Source organism: Podarcis muralis, chromosome 3 (genome assembly GCF_964188315.1).
Source record: "Podarcis muralis chromosome 3, rPodMur119.hap1.1, whole genome shotgun sequence".
NCBI lineage: Eukaryota > Metazoa > Chordata > Lepidosauria > Squamata > Lacertidae > Podarcis > Podarcis muralis.
The window spans coordinates 92071316-92088773 of NC_135657.1; the positions used below are offsets into that span (position 1 = coordinate 92071316).

The window sequence follows — 17458 nt, forward strand, 5'->3', positions numbered from 1 at the left end:
TGTTTTAAAAGAGCTGGGTTAATCCTTTATGTTTCATATTTTTCTGTTTCAGGGGAAGGTGTTCACTTCCTTGGAGCCTGAACATGATATTAATGATGTTTGCATATATCCTAATTCAGGTATGTGGAAAATTCTTCACCAGCTGATAGGTATCCATGCTGGTCCAAACATGATTGCATCTGGTAACTTTCCTACCTGGGTGTGGTTGATTTTGGTCCTCTGTTGGGTTGCAAATAATCAGAAGGGTAATATTGCAGTATGGAGGGCTTTTGTTCAGGATTCTTGAAATCATTCCGTTCCCCTTGTTTTCTGGCTCCCAGCCCCACCCCAAACAGTGTCTCCAGAGCCAGCACCAGACTTCATGTGCCACTGATGGCTCCCTCATTCCAACAGCCAGGGCAAGGCCCTGTCATTGCATAGTGTGCATGTGTGGCAACACTGCCTCTTCACATGCTGTGTTCCACCCTTACCAGTTAACGTCTGCAAACCTCGGGAGTTTCTCCAGGCCAGCTGACACTGCCCCATTGTGTTGGTTTGGCTACATAAGGACCAGCCCTCAAGAGACCTGAGAGTGCTATTAGTATGTATGGTTGCTCCTTGCAAGTTTTGAAATAAATGGCGACTTCAAAATTCCCAGCCAAATTTCCAAATGTGGAAAGTCATCCCATGTCTAGGCCCGTTTGTGGAATCCTATGCGAGACTAGGGGCTAGATTCAACTGAGCCAGCACGCTAGTGGAAGTCAGTACAAGGGCTCTTGCTAGTGCAATGTGGCTTCACATCCCACACCCCCAAATTGACTGACAGGTCTGGTGAACCCCCAAAACAGCATGGTGGGGGGGGGTGGAGAGGAGGGATCGTTCCATCTGGCAAGCAGAAATGCTTGTGATGGAACAAGCAGAATAGTGCCTGTCTAAAAAGGTTGTTCCTGTCGGAATAAATATCTATATCCAAGAAACAGCAAGCGGTCAGTTGTGTCTCCAGTGTTTTATCTTGCACACTTCAGCTCATTCCTACATTCCAAATCCTTCGTTTCTCATAAAAATCATATCCTTGTCAAAACTGGATGTTTCATTCTTTCATCCTCTGGCTTCATGAAACACCTACAAGATCTCATTCCTCAGCATAATTTCAGGTGTCAGTATTTTAGTAATGAGGAGGTTATTCAAACAAGTCTGAAATACTTCTTCATATAATCTGATTAGTCTGCTCTGTGGTTTAATAGGTGTGTCCCTCTTCCTGTAAACAGTGATCAGGATTAGCGTGTTTAAACAAAAGAGCTCTAGGAATCTCTTTAATTCAGATTTCTCCCTATCGTATATCTGCATCCAGCCACTGCCCCAAAGAGTGCACACCTTCAGTCTGTGGGAATATTGCTTCCATTAGGAAGTTGTTTTCCTTTTCTTGACAGAACTATTAGAAACCTTTGAAATAATTATTAAACTGAATCCTCCCTTTCACCTCCTCTTCACTGACTGCTGGGAAAAAATTATCATTCGTTCCTGTGAGTAGAAGATAAAAGAAAATGGCTTGATTTCAAAGGTGCTTTTCCACTCGTCGAAACCCTCTTCTGTTCACTCTTGTGACATAGCAGAAGGGTGAAAAAAGTAACCCCAACTGCAGAGTTTATTTGCTTACTATCACTTATTCAAACAACAGACCTCTTAATATGTTACAAAACACAATCTGAAGTGTTCATTAAAAATACCAATAAAAGCAAACATTAAAAACAAGTTACATTACGTTTAAAAAATTTTAAAACAAGTAGTTTTAAAACAATTATACTTAGTAAAATCACATACTGAAATCACATGCCTGGGTAGGTTTCCTGAAACAATTCAGATGGGCACATATGGGTTCTTACATAGGGTTGCCATATTTCAAAAAGTAAAAACCAGGACACCCCAAAAGTTATTGAGTTGTTTTAAAGAAAATCTGGGTGTATGGTAGCCTTTTCTTACATTTCTATTTTATTTTATTTATTTCATAAAATTTAGATGCCACTCAATTGTATACATTCTTGAACGAGCTTTTAAGAGCTGACTAGATTTCATATAAACCATCTGGAGCTACTAATAATTAACTCTGCAACAGAAAATTTGACCATTTTCATTCCTGCTCCCTTAAAATCCGTGGTCATTTTGCTACTGATTTCATGGGAGGACTGCATCTGTTGTTGCTTTCAAGGGAGAACAAAATTAACCCCCCATTTTTCAGATACTTGGATGGTATTGAGGATTGGTCTGGAAAGGTGACTTTCTGAATAAAATAAAATGGCATTTGACTGGGTGAGAGAAGAAGAGGAAACAGGAACAGCTCTGGGCACTCAAAAGAGTGGAGCTTTTACTGAGCCCAGAGCTGGTATGTCTATAGTGCTCTCCGATTTCTTTTTAGTAATAGCTTTGGAATTCATGTTCTCACCAAGTGTGTTCAGTTCAAATTTCTGAAAGTTAAAAATGGGAGGGGATGTCCTGTCTTTTACAAGATTCTCTTATAATCTTTAGGAATGCTGTTCACGGCCAATGAAGCCCCCAAAATGAGCATCTACTACATACCAGTAAGTAAAGGAAACATTTTCTCTGCTGTTATGATCTCTGGACACTGAGAAATAGCCCTGTGCTTTGTTTTCGATTCTAATACAGTTCTGTATTTCTACTGTACAGTACATTTTAACACGTATGTTTGAGTCTGTGGTGTAAACTTGCTACTGAAAAGTATATTCCAGAAATTTATCATGGATACATTTCATTCTCACCCTGTTGTAATAATGCAACTATATTGGTTTTAAAAGAGTAGAATTGCTTTGAACTAACCTTGACGCTTTTCTCTTTACTCATTACAATTTAGTTTTGAATTAGCAGAACTGGGGAAAACCACTGAGAGAGAAAGTATCAGTTTTCTGTTAAAATGAAGCACATCTAAAACCTGCATAAATATTACTTCTGGGATCAAGCGAGTTACTTTTTAATCATACAGCTCACAAATTAAAAACAAGAAAATGAAAATATCATTAAAACAATGATAATGCAACCAGCAGTATCATGAAAGATTAATTAATTAATGAGCCTTACAATAAAGGTCAATTTATTAATGAGTCTTACAATAAAGACTTTCTTTAAAAGCTTCAAATATCTGTGTTCAGATGACATGGTAAACCATGGATAACCCTTCTCCTCTGGTGTGGCCACAAGGCATTAAGAAGCTTAAATGTCCATATATAGTTGCAATTTGTTGCTTCCTCTGCAGCCATCAAACTCTGGTTAATCTTAATTATGATTTGTTAGAAACCAGCCAGCTTCAAATGATTGATTACGAAACTGGATTGTTTCAACAAACCATAATCAAGATTATAACCTCAGTTTAAGGTTTTAATATAAAACTAAGATGTAAGGGACACGGGTGGCGCTGTGGGTTAAACCACAGAGCCTAGGACTTGCTGATCAGAAGGTCGGCGGTTCGACTCCCCGCGACGAGGTGAGCTCCCGTTGATTGGTCCCTGCTCCTGCCAACCTAGCAGTTCGAAAGCATGAAGTGCAAGTAGATAAATAGGTACCACTCCAGCGGGAAGGTAAATGGCGTTTCCGTGTGCTGCTCTGGTTCGCCAGAAGTGGCTTAGTCATGCTGGCCACATGACCCGGAAGCTGTAGGCCGGCTCCCTCGGCCAATAAAGCGAGATGAGCGCCACAACCCCAGAGTCGGCCGCGACTGGACGTAATGGTCAGGGATCCCTTTACCTTTTTTTTAACCTAAGATGTATTTAATCAAAAACAGTCACAGACGCTTCCATTCTCCTCCCAGCCATGCCTGAGAGGGGACAGCAGGTGAGCCCAAGGTTCGCTATGGCTAACTCCCATCAAGATAAAATGGGCATAGTATGGTGTTCAAATGCAGCCAGTGCGAGCAGCAAGCATGACAAAATGGCCGTTTTTGGAAGGGAATTTCGGAATTTGAGCATCATATTCAAAAAGGCCTGTCTCAGATCCCCCACCTGCTGCATTTCATATGGGATGCAGGAGGTGGTTCTTGAGAAACACTAGTCCCAGAAGGCTTGAGGCAGCCTTCCCTCAACTTGGTGCCCTCTAGATGTTTTGAACTACAACTCCCATCATCCATTGCACTGCCCAGGCTGCAAGTTTTCCCATTCCACAATACCTGGCATAAATTGGGAGTCTTGTTTGAGAAGCAGAAAGCCAAAGCGTGGTTGAGGGCATGCAATTGTGGTCAGGAAATATTTTAAAACACAGGGTTTTTTTTGCCTTAATGAAATATGCCAGAGGAGAGGAGGAAAAATAAAATAAAGACCACGTTCAGTTTTGGTTTCACAGAGTAAGTGCAAATTGGCTTGTGCAGAAAGGGAAGAAGGTGCCGTTTTATTTCCAGTTCACATTAACGTAAATGGTTAATGACTTGGGTTGGGTGTTTTTTTTTTACTTTGCTGAACTTCGATAGAACTTGAAAGCATATCATAGAATTTAGTGCAGCCAATCACAGCCTCCCTTTAGGATTATGAGGAAGATGAGTGCTGTGAAATCCCCCAAATTCCACAAGATAGGTTTGCATTTATTTTGCCTGCAGCCGTACTTGCATTTCTTGGCTTTCCTAGGTTTGTAACTTAATCCAGTCTTCCACCTCCTACACTAGATACAAAACCCCCCCCAAAACTTTGATTTATGCACCCCGGCTAGAAAGTGCAAAAGTATAAAGGTGCTTACTGGTGGATTCAAGTTGCGGAAAGCTCCACATTAATTTGCATAGCTGAAAGGTTTTCCCTTGAATTGCGCAATTTCCGCCATAGCCATCTAGTGCCTTACAATAATTTAAGATCACAGTTATATAAATTAAAAGGGAGAAACCGCAGACAAACTAATACAAATTAGTTGCATGTTTTGTCAACTTGTTTCTTGGACTTCATGGCACAACATGGGGATGTAACGATCTGAAAATTAGAGAACAATTCTGGTTGGTGTTGTGTTATGTTGGCTGTGGAAACCTGAATTGTTTTCCATAAACAGGATGCTGGAAGATGGCTGAAATCAGCCTTCCAAACAGTGTGGCAGGGGTTGCCAACCTGTGGCCCTCGGGATGTTGTTGGACTCCCAGTATCCACCAGCTCTAGGCAGTATGGCTAATGGTCATGAATGATGGGAATTACAGCCCTGCAGCTTCTGGAAAGAATCTCTTGAGTATTGCAAGAGCACTGAACTGTCAAATTCCTTGAGTGAAGCTCATATTAAGGATGGGAAAAGGCCATGATAGGGCAGTGAAAGAGAATTGCAGGACATTACAGTGGTACCTCGGGTTACATACACTTCAGGTTACAGACTCTGCTAACCTAGAAATATTACCTCAGATTAAGAACTTTGCTTCAGGATGAGAACAGAAATCGTGCTCCGACAGCAGCGGGAGGCCCCATTAGCTGAAGTGCTGCTTCAGGTTAAGAACAGTTTCAGGTTAAGTACGGACCACTGGAACGAATTAAGTACTTAACCTGAGGTACCACTGTACCATTTTATTTTGTGCTTTTAAAAGATCTAAGCTGAGAAGGACCATGGTTGTTTCTAAAATAATTTGTTCAGGGGAAAAGTTGTTTCAGCCACTGATGGCTTTGTTAATAACTCTTCCTTCTTTCCACTTGATGGAAAGCTTGATAACAGTTATTGTTTGGTAGTACTTTTTCTATAGTGGTGAAGTACAAAACAGTCAATGTTTAAATTCTGTTTTCACAAGATGTCTCTCCCCCCCCCCCCCCCGTTTAAAACCCTAGTCTTTCCACCCAAACTTAGATGAATGCTTGCATAAAACTATTAAAGGAGGTACAGATGTGGGATTTAATGGACGCGCCATTTAATGGGTGTATCCTAAGGGCATTTTCATACAGATTTTAAAATATCACGAACGTTGTAAATTACGCTCATACAATGTTAGGTCTCTGTCTCTCTTCTGCATCTGTGTCTGCATAGAGTAATACTGTATGGCTTTCAAGTGAAAGGCTGTGTTTTTTCTGCTAGTATTTTTAAGTGTAACCTGTTGGACGATTGTTTTTCCTTCTCAAAACAGGAAGCATGGGTTTCCTATCTGTTTTCAGATAAATACTTTCAATCTCAAAAGTAGCACGTTGGGCTTATTCACAACAAAGGAAATCCTCCACTTCCCATCAAAACAGGTTGCCTCAAAGGAAATGCGCGCGTGTGGGCATAGGTGCGGAAACCATCCAATGTGTGACACTCGGGAAGTAATTTTGTGGGGGCCATCCGGTAGAATCTCTTAACACATTTGGATGCTCCGTTGGGAAGTGTCTGTGCGCCCGATAAGCGGATGTGAAGCGCAGATACTGCTGTTAGAAGTGAGGCACTGCATTAGTGAATAGGATCCAGCTCGTAAATGGCTGCTACAGTTTGGCTCAAGTAGAATAACTCTGCCCTAGACCACAGTAGAAAGCTCTACAGCAGGGATGAGGAACCTGTAGCCCTCCGTATGTTGTTGGACTCCATCAGCCCCAGCCAGCATGGACAGTAGTCAAGGATGATGGGAACCATAGTCCAGCATTTAATCCGGAGGACCACAGGTTCCCCATCCCTGCTCTAGAGTTTGGGAAGTAGAGGAAATGGGTTGCTTATGCCTGCAGAGTGTTAAAAACGCTACATTGCCTTACTTCCAAGGGATGCTAAGCAGCCTCATTCAGGGGCAGACCACATACTGCCCATGGGATTCATTTGTTCCACTTAAATGTTTTAAAGTGAAAGGTCTTGTGCTGTTTACAAAGGTATTGGAGACTTGAGATGCTTCCAAACTGGGCCTTTAAAGGTAAAGGGACCCCTGACCATTAGGTCCAGTTGTTACTGACTCTGGGGATATGGCACTCATCTCGCTTTACTGGGCGAGGGAGCCGGCGTATAGCTTCCAGGTCAAGTGGCCAGCATGACTTAGCCGCTTCTGGCAAACCAGAGCAGCGCACGGAAACACCGTTTACCTTCCCAACAGAGTGGTACCTACTTATCTACTTGCACTTTGACGTGCTTTCAAACTGCTAGGTTGGCAGGAGCTGGGACCGAGCAACGGGAGCTCACCCCGTCGCGGGGATTCAAACCGCCAACCTTCTGATCGGCAAGTCCTAGGCTCTGTGGTTTAACCCACCGCGCCACCCACGCCTTTACTGTGGAATAACTATACTTTTGTTCGCTCACCTTTTTTTATGGGACATCTGCATAAGATAATGAACAAAACATCCCTCTCTCATCTCCACACCCCCACACCCCAATTCCGGTTCTGCCCCCCACCCAAAGTCCAGCAAAACTGCCTTTTAAAAAAAAATATCCAGTGCCATTTCCCACATGTAAATGGCCTGTGGTCGGTAATGGCCTGTATAAGTTCTCTGGCAAGTTATTTATTCACAATGAATCCTATTATATTCTGAGTAAACATGTGATATTGCACTTCATGGATGTGAATAACTTAAGACCCAAATGAGCCAGTCTAGCATGCCTGTGAAATATTGAGGAGTTCTGGTGAGTCTGTTCGTGGAAGGTTTCACCCTTTAATCTTGGGCTGGGGGAGACAATGTCTGGCTTGTAGCCTACTTCAAGAGTTCCTACCAAGAGTTCCCGTTTTTACACACACACACACACACACACACACACACACAAACACACACACAAACTCCCCTCCGTGGTAGATGACTTGCAGGCAGGTTATCATGAAGAAGGGGAAGAAAGACCTTGGCAAGCTGGATTTGGGCCATATGTACTCTTTTGAAACCTTTATGTCTCAATGCCTATTAAGTGTTTGGACTGGGGGTGGGCAGGAATCTTGTAATGGGGACACTCAAGGGCTTCCAGAGATGGTTATTTAGGACAGCTGTAGAGAAGGGAAATAAAAGGTGCCCGGCAAGAAGGAAATGAGTGGAAATTGTCTATGGAAGACCTTTATGTGTTGTTTAGAGTTCTAAGGAGCAATTTACTTTGTCAGCTTCTGACAAATTGTTAATGCATCCTCTTCCTTGGAGCAGCTTGCTCAGTCGATGAGCAATACATCCATAATCCTTTAAAAGAGAAAAAAAAAGTTTGATCTCTAGATAATTAGCAGTGACTGGAAGAGGACAAAATACACACATGCAACCAAACTCAAAGAGATCTAAGGGTGACCCAGAAAGTATAAAGCTAGAATGGGCAGCTTTAATTGTGCTGGTTATCATATAAGGCTGAAAAATAAATTTAATAGAACTACAATATGCTTAGCTCGGGCACTTTCTCATAGCAGGATATTTGTGGGTGGGGTGGATTTAATGTCAAGGACGTTGTTATGGAAAGAATGAGGCGTAGGGGTTTTATGTGTAGTCAGTTAAGGATATTTAGCAAAGAAAAAAAGGGACAAAGGATGAAAGGTTTTTAGCAGGGGCAATTAAAATAAGATCTATTATTTGAGTATTGATGCAAACCTCCAAAATGTATTTTGCATAGTTAAGATTTTACCTCTATCTTCAGTACATTTATTTTATTTTATTTTATTGCTATGGCTAGTGGCAGAAGATTCTTCTGATTCTGAAAGGGACAAAGATATGTCTGAATCTTCCCATTTCATTATATGCGTAGCTCTCCATTGTGGCAGTTTTCTGCAACTCTGGTGCAAGTGCCCCCTGTTACCTTTTTCTTTTAAGATTGCACCAACGATGCACTAAAAAAATCCCATAAATTGTGGTCCACTGAGATACAACAGCTTGCTTCCCAAGAAATGTCAGCAGTTAAATTTAACAGACGTAGCATATTTGGATGAGTAGTTTTTAACTCAGCCTGTTGTATAAATGCAACTCATCTTTAGTCATTGGTAGTTCTCCCCCAAACATTGTGTGGATACACAAAATAAATAAATGTTAATGATGCCAAGGAAATATTTTTAAACAGCTTGGAATTGGAAAAGGTGTCCACTAGAACAGTGTTTCCCAACCTTTTTTGGGCAAAGGCACACTTGTTTCATGAAAAAAATCTCGAGGCACACCACCATTACAGCTTCGTGACGTCAGCGCGCAGCGTCACGCCGGGAGGGACATGAATTGCTAGCAAATTACATAATCACCTCCTTGAGGGCTGGCTCATCTTCTCCGAAGGCAGAACCCCATTAATTAACAGCACAGACTCACACCATAGCCAAGACGAGGGGGGAAAACCTCAGTCATGCACAGTCATGCACATGTGGGGGCTAAATGAGGACGAAGACCGGGCAGAGAGCAGGGTTCAAATCACCCCACCTGGCCAGGACAATCCCTGGGTGCTCCCTTGGGCCACTCGCCTGACCCACCTCGCAGGGCTGTTGTTGCGAGGATAACACGGGGAGAACCACGCGCGCCCCCGGGAGCTCCTTGGAGGAGAAAGCGGGCGATGAATGCAATGCACGAAATATATGAGAGGCGACCAGGTTTTGCAGGTGAGGGGCCCCCGCCAGCCTCCGCTTCCAACACCCGGCGCAACGACGCCGAAGTCTCCCCCCCGGGCTCGGCTCGGGGAGCAGCGCTGCTCCCCCCCGGCTCCCCTTCGCCCTCCCGGCTCTCTCTGCCGCCCACTGGGGACACCCCTCACCTGCCAAGTCCGGATCGCCGGTGGAAGTTGCATGCATGCATGCAGGGCGCCGCGTTGCCATTGCATTGCACTGCACTCCATGCAACGCCTGCATGCATGCATTGCCTTGCACGCCCGCCAAGGGGTCTCCCCGCGGTCCGATGCGTCCCCTCCGGCGCGGATGCAGCATTGCAAAAATAAAAAACCCCCGACGCAGCCCTACCTGGGGGGCAGCCTCCGCCTCCGCCGCTCCGCCTCCGAGGGGATCCCCGGGCTCCATCCTGCCGCCCGATCTCCGCGGGGGCGCAGGCAGGCTGCGCGGGGTCTGTGCGGAAGAGCCCCTGCCCGCCCGGCCGCCACCGCTGCGCTCATTCCATGGCCGGGAGAAGAGCGCTTCAAACAAAACGCCCGGCCCGCCAGGCCACGCTGGGAAACGTAGTTTGTGCACCCCGCGCGGGCGCGGAGCCCAAGGGCGAGGGGACTACGGATCCCGGCAGCCCCCGTGCCGAGGACGGAGGGGGAGAGGCCGGGTGCAGGGATGGAGGGACGGGTGGGCGAGCGAGTGAGTGGCAGCCGCCCAGCCTTGGCCGAGAGCCAGGAAGGGCCTCCCCGGAGGAGGAGGAGGGAGGCGCAGAGCGGGAGGGAGGGAGGGAACCCCAGGGGTCATCTAGTGACGGCGCCCCAATCGAAAATTTGACTTTAAAAAAAAAAAAACTTTCAATTTTTAAATTTTTCCCGCGGCACACCAGGCAACATCTCGCGGCACACTAGTGTGCCGCGGAACAGTGGTTGGGAAACACTGCACTAGAAACAGCTGACATTCAATATCCAGAAACCATGTTTGTTTTTAAAGTAATATTTTGTGATTACTGGATTTTCCACGTGTTATAATATTGACATTTTTGTTAATCCACACCCCTTCCCAATGTAGAACAGTTGTTCACATAGTATACAGTAGTTCAAGTGGACATTGCCTCAGACATTGTACTCAGAGCATATATGTACAGCACAGCAAAGATACATATACTTTTTTTGGTTAATCAAGTAGTGTATTTGGATAGTGACCATGACCTTTTAGAATTCCTTGTTTGTTTCCACTTAAATTATCACCACTGATAACAATTTTAAAAAGGAAGCAGACCTTCTAACGTTCCATTTTGTAGGTGCTTTGGATATTCCGAACTTGCCATTATTTCCTGTTTCCTTCCCTTGGAGAGAGGGCTTTTGATGTTTACCTTGATGCATTCTCCGGTTACTCAAATAATCTAGCTTCACTGGGTGTGACTGTGTGCGCATGAAGTGGGAGAGAGATTGATATCAACAGTGGAAAAGAGTTCAGTCGGTCTGAATTTTGGAGGAAATGGAAACCTAATTTTGAGATACATCAGTAGTGTGGCATCAGGGGGTCATAACTGACACCCCCCCCCCGGGCTATATGAGTCCATACAATGTTTTCATCCATATTCCATGCATTATTGTGGTATTCAACCTGTCCCCTGTGTTTAATTTGAGTATTTCGGCATATAATGTCATTAGCATCAGTCTCAAAAGTGGAGGAAAGGGGAATGAAACATTGCATTTCCAAAACATGGAGGATCAGCTTTAAGGTCAGCACAATGAAAATGCGCATTTAGTGCCACAATCATCACGTTTGCATGGTCAAATCTTTGCTTAATCAGTCAAGATATGCACAAGCCTCAGACAAGCCAGGAAATTGCAGTTAACATTGTAGCTTCCTTTTGCATCCAAACAGGGAAGCTATGAGTAATGGCTTCCAAGCAAGCCAGAATCTTGAACCCAAATTTAAAACCATGGCTTAATATATTCTGGATTGTTGAGAAGCCATTCATCACAGTTTCTCGGTTTGGGGCGTAACAGGAAGCTATGGTTACCTGCAGTTTCCTGGGTTTTTCATTTGCTTGCAGAAACTGGTTCGGTGTGGATGTCTGAAGCTGATGCATATCTGTTTATTAAGCAGTGCATTTGACCGGGTGAACGGGATCTTTATGTAAACTACTTTTATCTAGTATATCTATACACAACCTTCAGAAGATTTTACCAAAAAAGAGAGAGAGTTGCTGACCTGGATCCAGCAGGGCCTATGTTTGCATGTAGGCTTGACTGGGATCCTGAGAAAGTTGTATATGTATTGTGGGGTGGGTGGGCTTGCAATGGCAGGCTTTTTATGGAGGACCCCCTGACCTTTAAAATCAGGGAGCTGAAAACCTTCTGTGACCTCCCTACCTCCCCCTGCAACGGCTTGCACATACTGGAATCTATTCGATTCCAGCAAGGGGGGGGGGGAGTTTAAATCTGCAAACCCTTCATCACCATAAATGGTTTGGAGTGCTTCAATAAATATTGTGCTGATTGACATGGATTTACATGAGTCTAGTAGACGACTGAAAACAAACCAACAAATCAAATTTATTTTTAATTTAATTGTGTTGCCCTTTGACCAATATGTGGCAAACCTATTTGCATGAATTTGCCATGTCTGTGTGAATACCTTCATTAATGCACCTTGTCTTAAGAAATGGTATCTACGCACTTTGGTATCTGTTCAGGGTGCACTTAACAACTATCACAACTTCTCCAGCAAAGCTGTAGTTTTCCGTGATCCTTCATATGTTTAAATCTTGGAACAGCTTCGTTAGGTTCACTAATTACTTGGCAATCTCTCTGTTTCTTTTTAGGGGAGAAATTGGAACACCATTATATAGTGGGTGGACTGAATCCCCTGTATTTGTTTTTGAACCACAGTTCACCACACAATTACTATAGTTTAATGGCTTGACTGTACATCACTTACACTGTTCAGACTTGCATCTTAACAGGACTTGTATAGTCTTAACAGGCTTACTCATCTGGCTGTCCTCTTGTTTGCAACCTCAGTGTTCTGGTTAAAGTAGTGACAAATTATGTAATAACAGCTGTTGGAATGTCACAGAAACTGTGATTACGACTAACCTTGGTGCATTTACAGGTTTTAGGTCCTGCTCCAAAATGGTGCTCGTTTCTTGATAATTTGACAGAAGAGCTAGAGGAAAACCCAGAGACGACTGTTTATGATGACTACAAGTTCGTAACAAGAAAAGACCTTGACAATTTAGGTACAGTATTGCTGCCTTGAAAGATGCAAGAATTTCTTTATTCTTTCTTGTTCTTTTTCATTAATTATGCTCTCAGTTACTCATTTTGTGTACATGCTGCTATACAGTAGTTGCTGCCTCCTGCTGCTGAGAGGGGGAGCAGTGATGGTTTGCCTGTCCTAGCCCATCTCTTTTTGCCGTGATGGAGTTGTGGGTACAACACACAACTCCTTGTCTTTTTCCTTTTGTCTACAAAGCCTACATCAAGCTAGCGAGAAATTTTATGTGACAGTTTGCAGCTTTTCACCTGTCAACGTATATTAAGTTTACATTTTCTCCCTATTACCATGTTGGAAAAGCAACCCATTCAAAGGGGTCCTTTCACACATGGCACACTCCCAATAATGTTGTTGGAGAAATGGACGAACCTTTGTATGCAGCGAAGGTGTAAATACATTCCAATATGTCTGTCCAGTGTTCTGAACATCTCTGAAGGCTATAAAGTAGGAACTTTCAAAATTTTTGCAAATGGTTATGTACAACCACCCCCAAGAAAATTACAACCCCAATTTTATTTTACTTTTTTAAAAAAACCTTCTGTGATGTAGCCAAAATATTTCCTGATACATTAATATTTTCTGTCTGTGTCTCTTTCTCTCTCTTCCCCCCACCCCTCTCCACCTCAGGGCTGGCTCATCTGATTGGATCGCCACTTCTCCGAGCATATATGCATGGCTTTTTCATGGACATACGACTGTATCACAAGGTGAACTGGGCAAAATAAGGCTGCTTAGAAACAGGGCATCTTATGAGTTCTTTCCTTGTCTCCACTTAACTGTTTTGTGTTTGCAGGTAAAAATGATGGTGAATCCTTTTGCCTATGAGGAATACAGAAGAGAGAAAATTAGGCAGAAGATTGAAGAAACACGGGCACAAAGAGTGCAACTAAAGGTAAAGGTGCAGTTTTAACTGTTCAAGGAAGTTTCCATAAACAGGCCATTGTGGAGTGATGGGAGAAGCTACCCTACCAATCCTGGACATTTGTGATACCCTGAGACACACTGGGTGATATTTACTGTTCCACGGACCCCTTTCCTCTCCCTGCCATGCACATTCACATATCTCCTCTGGGAAGGGTCCCCGAACCCTCCAGAGCAGATTTGGAGGGGGAAGAAGAAGAAGAAACGAGGTTACTATTGCCCAAGCAGAAATCTTTCACCTTGGTGGGAGGATGCTGTTGGATGTCACAAGTGATCAACACCCTCTCAGATCTCGTCAGAATATGGAACTCCGGTTAAGTGAGGAGAAATAACCACAGTAAATACTTGCAAAGCATCTAAAGACAGCAAAGCATCTAATTTAAAAGAGGTTCGATTTCTGACAGCCATTACAACTAACAGGTGAAGCTGCCTAAGTGTGCATTAATAACATGCATTACTAAAATTCAAAGCCCCCGGCAGCACAGAGCGTAGGGGGAAACAGGTTGAAGGTGGTACCAACACTTACTAAACTCAAAAGTCTAAATACATGGTAAAAACAGATTGTAAATTGATGAAAGAATCAAGCTGCAAAGGAGTATGGGTGTTTCTTTCCTGGAGGAATGGAAGGGGAGAGTAGCTGTTTGACAATAGCCTTATAAGACTGCCAAGAAGGTTTCCACACCCTTGCTCCTTCAGCCAGCAACAAAAAGGGCAATGGGGACATGGAAGGCATTGCCAGCATTTGGGCACTGTAAAGTCTTAAGGGTAACGAGACAGCGGTGGAAGCGGAGCAAAGTATGCTGGAACAAACCATGGCTGCAGAATGTCCTTTGGCTTAAGTGCAGTTTGTTCAGTAGCCCATAGTTTTAACATTTCTTTCATTCGCTAGAAACTTCCCAAGGTTAATAAAGAACTTGCACTGAAGTTGATCGAGGAAGGAGAAGAGCCACAAAATGCAAGAAAGAAGAAGCAAAAGGTAAGAGGATACCCTTCCCTGTTTCTGCCATTGCTTTTGTACGGCAATAGTAAAATGGGAGGGGCCTTCAGATATTAAGACATGCCAAACTGAATCAGTGCTTCTATTTTCAGGGTAAGCATGTTTCTGTATGCAGTTGGCTGGGGAGCTGTAGAGCCATGACAGAGAATGTCCCTTGCAGTGATTTCCCCTGGTTCAAACTCTGGTTAAAGGGTCTCTGCTGGCAGGGCTAGGAAAGATACCGTATTTTTTGCCCTATAGGGTGCACCGGCCCATAGGGCGCACCTAGTTTTTTTTTGGGGGGGGGAATAAAGAAAAAAAATTATTTCCCCCCCAGGTGTGGGGCTGGGGCGGGGTAAGCCCGAGCTTCCCCCAACCCCAGCCCCCAGAACAGGCTGCTACCCGCAAGCCTAGGGAGCCCGGCGGGAACTCCCGCCGGGCTCCCAAGGCTTACAGATAGCTTCCTGAAGCCTGGAGAGCGAGAGGGGGCGGTGCGCACCGACCCCTCTCGCTCTCCAGGCTTCAGCAAAAGCCTGCATTCGCCCCATAGGACGCACACATATTTCCCCTTCATTTTTTGAGGGGGGAAAGTGCATCCTATAGGGCGAAAAATACTGTGTTTGCCCTAGCCCCAGCCATGGTAGACAGTACTGGAACTAATGAACCAGTAGTTTGAACAGGTACAAGTTCACTTCATATGCTTACTTGACCTGGCGGAACATAACGTGTTTGCAGTTAATCAGCACTTGAATAGTACTAATAGGTTACATTGCTCACAAGCCTCTGTGTCTACTATATTTCTAATCTGAGCCAGTTATTAAGCATATTACCATTGAGCTAAGGCAAAATTTTGTATAATTGAGGAAATTATCAAGAGTACCAAGAGCATCCCGCTATGCAGAAGTTGACGTGGAGTTAATATTGGGATAAAAGTTAACTCAAATTGTCATGCATGATAGCTTGAGTTTGCTTTCATCGCTATTAACTCCAACCCAACTTCTCTGCAGAGGAAAGTCAAAACCTAGGCAGCATGACTGTGATAGGCAGGCTGGGAGTGGGTGGGAGAAGCAACAGCTTTTATCACATAAGCATTACGTCCTTGGCTGGTCTGACATTTTAAACTTGGCCTTTACAGCTTTCTCACTTTAAATGTAAAATAAATTATGGCGTCAGCACCTGACTGTTTCCCCGATGGGCCATAAAGCAGCTGGCCTTAGTAATATTCCTCTTAGTTGTTCTTTCTGCATATTTTTAGACCTACCATTGCTGCTCAAAGAATTTTCCTTTCTGGGCAGCTGTACAAACATGCTGTTGGACCAGATCGATTCCCAGGTGTTAGTACTTTTCCAACGGCAGCAGTCAAATGGCATTTTCCTAACAAATAAAAAAATGAGCATTTGTTACTAGGCTACCCATTAAAGCGTCATAATCTTAATTAAAAATATAGTTCACTTTAAAGATAAAGCTGCCACGCTTGCTGAAGTTTGTAAGTGAGACATTCCAGCTGCCCAAGTTTTCCCATACTGGGCTTCCTTAATTTAATGGTGTCTGTGACTAAAAGATTTGGTTCCAAACTTTCCAGTAATGTCTATTTAATGGTTCATACAGACATGTTGCCAAGCACCAGGTGGGCATCGACTTCCATCCTTTTCATGTTCTTCAAAGAAGTCTGTGCAGGCTGCCAACACCATGTCTACCTGATATGTTCTACATAGCTATTCTTCTTCCTGCTGTAGATTTTTCAAATGTCATTTCCTTTTGAAATATTTAAGATGAGCTATGCAGAAATGCACATATGCAGAAACAGGCATGGATACATGTGTGTTTGACAGGTACATGAAGAGTTACAATAGATATCCTTTGTGGGGCGGATGTATTTTCCATTCCATGTGTTGGTTGCCATCCTATTTTAGTAGCTTGTGATCATATCATAAGCAAGTCTGGAAAATTTTGATTTCACATTTCTAGACAACAGCTTAAAATAGTTAGACATCCAAAATATTTCCTACCCTTCCCATGACTTGGCTCTGTGGTAGGTGAAAAGTATTTAGATGCTGTTGGTGAGTCATCCTTGGTCACATTTTGTGTCCATCCAATGTTTTTAAACTTTTTTTGGGATATTTTAACTTCAATAGTTATATCCAGTATATGAAACATATGCAATATGAAGTTCAGTGTGTGGTGTCCAGTGTTGCTCATTGAATGACAAAGGAATCTCTTGGCAGAATGACAATTTTGATTATTCCCCTTCCCCTTCTGGTGAAGAAAATAGAGCCTTTATTTCACAGAAGGCCTTCTTGCTTTGTGAAACCTGAAGAAAAACCAGGTTTGTTAGAACATTGTAAGTTTTATAACCAGCACTTGACTGTGTTTTTGTTTTGTTTCCTTCTAGAAAATGCCTAGCATTCTTAATGACGATCGCTTCAAAGTCATGTTTGAGAACCCAGATTTCCAGGTGGATGAGAAGAGTGAAGAGTTCAGACTGCTTAATCCACTTGTTTCCAAAATAAGTGAGAAAAGGAAACAGAAATTAAAGATCTTGGAGCACCAAGAAACCCTGGGAGAGGTAAATCTGTGAGGTTTTAGGATTTGCCTTCTGTTCTTTAACATACATTTGCAGGAATGTGAACACCATCCAATCACATTGTGGGCTCAGTGCCCTTATGCAGAGGATTCCCAATAGGACTCCGTATAGCCTTATTTTCTCCACCTAACCCTGCCTTACATCCAGGCAATCCAGCAAGGGGAGTATTTGCCTCCCTCACATAACATGTGATAACAGATAAAATGCAAGGCACAGATATGAGAGGCACTGCATTTGGGGTGCAAGTCAGCCATGCTTTAAAATGTCTATGAGCATTTAT

At 43.4% G+C, this 17458-nt stretch overlaps 1 protein-coding gene across 1 annotated transcript in view; it reads left to right on the top strand.

Annotated features, from left to right (window-relative positions):
* Positions 1-17458, top strand: part of NOL10 (nucleolar protein 10) — a 41868-nt gene that overhangs the window by 17475 nt on the left and 6935 nt on the right. Inside the window, exons 12-18 of the mRNA XM_028722527.2 lie at positions 53-119; positions 2503-2555; positions 12533-12659; positions 13325-13404; positions 13491-13589; positions 14508-14594; positions 16987-17160. Coding sequence (XP_028578360.2) covers positions 53-119; positions 2503-2555; positions 12533-12659; positions 13325-13404; positions 13491-13589; positions 14508-14594; positions 16987-17160 — 687 coding nt within the window. The remainder of the gene's footprint in view (positions 1-52; positions 120-2502; positions 2556-12532; positions 12660-13324; positions 13405-13490; positions 13590-14507; positions 14595-16986; positions 17161-17458) is intronic.